We start from the raw sequence: 7,200 nt of genomic DNA on the forward strand, positions 1-7,200 counted from the left end.
CTAACAAGGAGCATTGTTTTAATCACCCTGGTAACTGCCTAGCAACTGAGTAGTAAAACACATACTTTGCATCAGAACATCAGAGACTTCTGGGTTGGCTCATTTGACTCAGGATAGAAAGCAGCCTTATTTATTATTATCCTGGCAACTTCCTAGCAACCATATGGGGTCACCCTAGCAACAGAGTAGCAAAACACATCTCTGCACCAGAACATCGAAGAGATCTCCGTGTAAGCTCATTCTACTCAGGCTGGCAAGGAGCCTTGTTAGTATCACCCTGGTAACTGCCTAGCAATCAGAAGGGGTTACCCTAGCAACCAAATTGCAAAACACATATATCTGCACCAGAATGTCTTAGGGCATTTTCAGACCTATAGAGCTCATCCATTGATATACTGGTTAAAATTATATGGCTGTAAAACCTTTGTCAACCATTAAACATTTTTGAGTGTTGTCAGTTAGAGGTTGTGCTCCAGATACACTCAGATGGATTTGAGTAGTAAAGTTTCAGTCATGGTTATTTTTATACGCCATTAGTTGCTTTTGCATTATTTCTCCATTGAAACGTACCTGTTCTCACGGATCTCTCTCCCTCTCTCACAAACACACACAAACAGCAGAGTAAAGCCACGTAAAAAAAAAACATTTATTTGTCAAAAAGTTGCTAACGCCATCCTACCCATGTTCTGCTGCGATCCAAAAGAGAAACAATCGTATTAAAGAATTATAAAACAGCTCCTATTTTAAACGTGCAATTATATCTAATATAGTTTCCAAAAAGCTAGCCAAGTTTTGATGATGAATTACAGAGACATGCCGTTCCAAACATCCCTCAGTTATGTTCATGGTTTTTAATAGGGATATTGTTTGGTTTGTTGGGTGGGTTTGCATTCTCACCACAAGCGAACTGCTCCAGTTCATTTGCAAGATTGGGATGAGACCGCTTATTTTGGTGTGGATCAGAGTGCAATTGCCATGTTCATGTATGCCTAAATGAACCAACCGAAGGGAGAAAACACACCAGGTTCCAAAACGAACGCTCCAAACGAGCCAGGTGTGGAAACGCCCTTAGAGAGCGTACCATTTAACGTTACCCTGGCAACTGCCTAGGAACCAGATGGGGTTACCAAGTAGCAAAACACATATCTCTGCACCAGAACATTGTAGAGACATAATTGTTGGCTCGTATGACTCAGGCCAGCACGCAGCCTGTTTTGTATCACCCTGGCAAATTCCTAGTAACCAGAAGGGCTTACCCTAGCAACCGTATTCAAAACCCATATTCTGTATTGTACAGACTTCAAATTGAGATTTATTTCAGACTAGCAAGCAACCTTTAAATAACCCCCTGAAAACTACTTCACCATGCCCTAGCAACCATTAGAGCACCCTAGCAACCAAACACCACTGAGTTCCATTCAAATTGGCTCAGTGGGATATCTTTGGATCAGAATGCCATACAGACTTCAGTGTTAACTCGTTAGATTCAGGCTAAGAAGCAGCCTTGTGAGTATCACAAAGGAAACTGCCTAGCAACCAAATGACCTCACCCTAGAAAAAAGTAGCAATATACATAGCTCTGCACCAGAACATCGTAGAGACTTCTAGGTTGGCTCGTTTGACTCAGGCTAGCAATGAGCCTTGTTAGTATCACTCTGGTAACTGCCAAGCAAACAAATGGGATCACCCTAGCAACCGAGTAGTCTATCTATCATCTTTCTACTTTAAAAACTTTCATACCAGGCTTTTTCAAGCCAACCAAAAGTTTATCCACAAACTTTGTTGTTACTTTTACTTTATCAAAATCAGTTAAGATATTGCAGCAACATTTTTGTGCATAATAAAAATGCAGCCATTATAAAAATTACGTTATAAATTCTTATACGTCCATAAGAGCACAGAAAATTTCACCAGGAGACAGCAGACATCTAATACTTTGCGTTAAACAGGTTTATCTGCAAATTGTTCATGTTGATTATGAAGAGACTTTAGAAAATCAAGTATCAAATATGATAAGCTTTATACCGTTAAAAAGCATGCATAAGTTATTTATTACATATATAAATTTGTCTGAACAATCTGACCTTGTGCACTTTATAAGTCCACAAGTTATAAATTAATTTTGATAAAAACTGTAGTTATTTTGCTTTACCTTTGCATGACAGTATAGTAATTCATCACATATTACATCCTGACGAGTAAAATGCTATAGAATTTTGTAGAATCCTTTCAGGTTCTAACTGAAGATCAAGTTCTATCTGCCACACGTACCTTATTGATGGCAGCCCCCTTCTTTTGAGCATAGGAGCCCCAGAGAAGAAAAACAAGACCCTGCAAATTAGTGCTGAGCCAGTGTACCACAGCATCTGTGAATGTCTCCCACCCCTTGTCTTTGTGAGAGTTGGCCTGGTGTGCACGCACAGTCAACACAGCATTCAGCAACAGAACTCCTACAAAAGCCATTCATAAGGAGGTTATATTATATTTCATTGACCATTTTTATATGCACAATAATGTTCCAATATTACCATAATTTGGTTGCATTACATTTACACTATATGGCCAAAAGCTTGTAGACATCTGAAAACCAACAATCATCTGTTGTTTTCCAGTAACCTATCTAACTCACACTGCTCCGTTCCTGGACCCGCGAAGATGCCAGCAGATAGAAACCGGTCCCCTGAGGAGAGGCGTGTTTGCTGTTTAAAGGTAGCGGTGATGAGGCTGTATTTTTTCCGTTGACCGTTGGGCATTACAATTTCTTTCATTTTAATAGAAGTGGCCAGTTTCTGCTAAAAGGGCTGTTTTGGGATGCAGGAAATGTTCACGGAACAGTAACGTCACTTGACATTACCAACGAACAGTCCTTGAAATGGTCTGTAGCATGGATTTGCTCACATTCAGACACAAGAGCATCGGTGAGTAAGGTCAGACACTAGTGTTGACTGATGTACCCTGGCTCGCAGTCAGCGTCTAATTCATCCCAAAAGTGTTCAGTGGGGTTAAGGTCTGGGTTTTGTGAAAGCCAATCAAGTTCTTTCACACCAGACTCAGTACATTTTTTTCTTTATAGACCTCGCTTCTGTCCACAGGGGCATTGTAATGCTGGAACAAAAAAGGGCCCTCCCCAAACTGTCACCACAAAGTTTGAAGCACACAGTTCTTTAGAATGCCAATACATAATGCTGTAGCATTAAGATTTGTCCTGACTGAAATGAATGGAATAGCCAAACATGTTAATTAAAAGGGGGTATCCACAAACTTATGACCATTTAGTGTATGTAGGCTGTGTGATATTTAAATGCCTTAACCTGATTTTCATGACCCATTTAATATTAGTTTAATAACCCAATTAACAATATATGATTACTAGAAATCCAAACAAGACAGTGGTATATACAGTGGACTTTACAATGAACAAACTAATAGACAGATGGGGGAAATGTAGGGCTGGGACAACGCGTCGATTCGTCGGACCAAAAACAAAGATGTCGGTGCCGGCGAGTAGTAGAAACACGAGTGGCTCCTCAGACTATCAGAAGTGCAAGGCGGCATGCACTCGTTCCTCTAAAGTATGGGAATTATTTAATTTAAAAGGAAACAATTCCGTGATATGTCGTCTTTGCAAAATGGAGATGGCCTTCCATTCTAGCACCACGGCAATGCACCAGCACCTTAAGAGGCGCCACCCGGTTGCAGCTGCAGATGACAGAGCACCGTAAGTTTTTTTCTACTCCCCACTCAATGTTGGAGTAGGCTATAATACGTTGTCGACACCTAAAGTTTTCGCTTATAGCTATTAATAATGCGCTTATAGCTATGAATTTCATGAAAGATACATAGGACACTGACAACGCACTGACAGACAGGACCAAGCAGGTAACATTTAATAAAGTCTCAACTTTCAAATTTGGTCATTCAAAGAAAATTAAACCATAAATAGGCCTACTATTTTGTGGCTCTTTAATGTGTCGTGACAGATTGCCTCAGTTAAAGCTGCTCGTGAACCGATCATCTTTTCCTTGGTTAATTTATAGCATCAAATAGGCTAAACATGAATGTAGCCTACATCAGAAGGACTGTTGTTTTAACCACGGAAAGACGTCAATACGGTAGCCTACAATCCATTATTCAAATTCAAATCCACCGACGTTAATCTTCTCTCTCCTGACTACTTTGTCGGACAAAAATGGCGTATTATTATTGATTAGATCGCCAGTCAATCAAACTCCCGGCAAATGTTTTTTTTTTTTTTACATTTTATACACCCCCACCCCGATGAAACCGGGTTGTCACAAGTCGATTAATCGAAATCGAATCGGACTGAAAAAATTAATCGTTAGATTAATCGATGCATCGAAAAAATAATCGCTAGATTAATCGTTTAAAAAAATAATCGTTTATCCCAGCCCTAGGGAAATGTATTCTGAAATGTTAGGGACCTAAATTTTCCTATGATTTTGATGGTTTTCTGATATTATTTGAAATAATAGTAGGTCTGTGGATAAGAAAAATGTAGACTGGAGTATGGTCAGAAATAAAAGTAAATTAGATTAATTTAATAAATGACCACATGGACACATCGAAACATAAATTGCAAAATGAACTGCTCACAGCACTGTTTAAGCAGATTGAAGACATATATAAAAACGCCAATAAATTATGTTTCTTAAAAGATTGATTACATTTTATTTCTAATAAAAAGTTTGATGATTAATTTGTTGCCAGTTCAATTTTGACCAAATTACTACTCATGACATAACAACAACGACCCCAATTACGCCACTGTGTGGGATTGTAAACATTGCAATTGCTCCTGATGAATCAAAAGTAATATTTCTAAACCAAAATTTGCAATAGTAGAGGAATTTACAAGAAATCAAAAAGTGGAGCAAAGGGGGGGGGGGGGGGAGTACACCTTGCTTTGCCCATCCGGTAAGATCTCCATGATTGGGCTGCTCAAAGCCTTCTATGTCTGATGCCAGTTCTTTGAACATGTTCACCAAGCTGCGAATCGCAAGTATCAAAACATTTAATTTAAACCAACAATATCATCATATAACCTTTATCATAATTGGTAACATATATTGTAGTGCCTGTTGCGTACAAAAGATGCTTGCAAGGTAATACCTTGGTGGAGGTGGCACAGGTCTCTGGACGCTGAAACACAGTCCATGAGCCTGGTTAGGTCCATGATAAGGATCCTGGCCAAGTATCACGACTTTAACCTGCCATCACAAAGAAAATCATCATGGCAGGGACAGTTGGACATTATAGGGGGTTCACTCCACAGGGTTAACAAATTAAAGAAATTGTACTCCTCATGCAAAGGACTTTTTATTATTTTCCCGAGCTTTATGTGTGGACATGACTCACATCTTTAATGTCACACATGTGTGTCCAGGTAAAAACTTGATGTGGAGGTGGATAGATGGTATGCTTTTGCCTCTCCTCAGCAACACAAGACATTAACTGTAAAAGAAAAACGATGCTTTATTACTCTCTTTGCACCGAATGAAGAAATATTTCGCATTTGCAAACTCTTACTGATTTAAAGTAGGCCTTCCCGAATTCTGCGTTGAGCCCGTCACGCCAGCTCTTTCCGAACCCGTCCGGGCAAATGTGGTGTGTCGTCAGTCGTTCCAGTGCCGCCGCCTTGTTTTTGGCGATCCGCTCCAGTTGCTCGGGACTCAGTGAAGGCAAGGATGTAACGTTGTTACTCTCCAACTTTAGCTTTTTCACCTGTGGCGATATTTTAGTGTATTTTGACGAATTCCATGTTCGTTTGACAAAAACTCTTGGCAATGGTACATTTAAATTTCTAAGAAATGCGGTGTTTGAAAACATTGTGTCTCTTGCATTTGTAATAACTCATTAAAGCTTTATTTGCACATCACTATTAGACTGTCAACTCAAACGGCATAAAATAGTTTAAGTTATCGCGTTAAATACAACTGAAATAATAAAGAAACTTCTCCGTTGTCCACCAAATGCGATAAAGTCCAGAATTTCAAACAGGACAAATCAGTGTAGACAGTTTACGGCCCAACAAACATTTTCGCGGTATGTAATTTTTAATAAGCCGAAACTAGCTTTTGTTTTGGTAAGTGACGTAAAACTATTTCCGGAATTGTGAAAAATCATTTTAGCGGGAAAACAAATCCCACTTTCTCAATAGTAATCCCGGTTGAAAATATATCTGGCAATAAAAACCAGTCAACGCAAACATGAATTTTAAGTCACAATCGTTTCCATTTTAAAGAAATATGTGTAGGCACGTCTTGTTTTTCTACTCACGTCATCCCTTGCATCCTCATGGCATGTAGATATATCCTCCAAATTTCTTTTTTTGGTCGTTGGCGAGAAAAACGATTTAATGCTTTTCTGTCCAATCATTTTTACAAGTGAAATGACTATTTAAACAAAATAAACTTCCACAGCTAGGGGAAGAGAGGTGTGTGTGTGTGTGTGTGTGTGTAAAGCATTGGATAAAGTGTAATTCCCGCCAGATTTATATGACGTAGAAAGACGTGAAGTATTCAGCAAAGGGGGTGGTGCATAGTAGGCTATGTTTTTGTGTCTACAACGTTTTATAATGTGTAACTGTGTTTTCTACGACTTTAGACTGTTTTTATTTTTTGTGTCTATAACGTTTTATAGCGTGTAAATGTGTTTTCTACGACGGCGTTTTGGTGCCACGTAAAAAAAAAAAGAAAAATGAATAAAAATAAAAATTACTGGATTAAAATAATAATATTTTCATAATAAAGTCAAACGAGGCGGTGGTAGCATATAATAAAGAAAGAATAATATAGAAAAGAAGCCAAAAAGTGCCAGACATAGATGGGAACTCCTTCAATACTGTTTAAAAAGCATCCCAGGGTGATTCCTCAAGAAGTTGGTTGAGAAATGACAAGAGAACATTTCTGCAAATTCTAGGCAAAGGGTGGCTACTTTGAAGATGCCTAGTTCCATTTCTGTTTAGTTGACTTTACTATTATTCTAAAATGTAAAAAAATAAATAAAAAAAATAAAGAATATGTAAGTGTCCCTAAACTTTTGACCAGTAGTGTGTGTGTGTGTGTGTGTGTGTGTGTGTGTGTGTGTGTGTGTATATATAAACTATGAAAATAAATTTTAAGATTCTAAACTTTGTAGCAGGCTTCCATTTGATATATGTACATACGTATAGTTTTTAAT

The 7,200-nt window shown here is 38.5% G+C and overlaps 1 protein-coding gene across 1 annotated transcript; it reads right to left on the reverse strand.

Moving 5' to 3' along the window:
- Window positions 1-2,247: 2,247 nt before the first annotated feature.
- On the reverse strand, window positions 2,248-6,466 carry unga (uracil DNA glycosylase a). Its single transcript, XM_052095480.1, has 6 exons — window positions 6,298-6,466; window positions 5,548-5,742; window positions 5,377-5,472; window positions 5,131-5,228; window positions 4,919-5,007; window positions 2,248-2,450 (listed from the first exon to the last, which is right to left on the reverse strand). The coding sequence occupies exons 1-6, from the start codon at window positions 6,394-6,396 to the stop codon at window positions 2,248-2,250; spliced, it is 780 nt and encodes a 259-aa protein (XP_051951440.1). The 5' UTR covers window positions 6,397-6,466.
- Window positions 6,467-7,200: the final 734 nt, after the last annotated feature.

Source organism: Xyrauchen texanus, chromosome 3 (assembly GCF_025860055.1).
Source record: "Xyrauchen texanus isolate HMW12.3.18 chromosome 3, RBS_HiC_50CHRs, whole genome shotgun sequence".
Lineage (NCBI taxonomy): Eukaryota > Metazoa > Chordata > Actinopteri > Cypriniformes > Catostomidae > Xyrauchen > Xyrauchen texanus.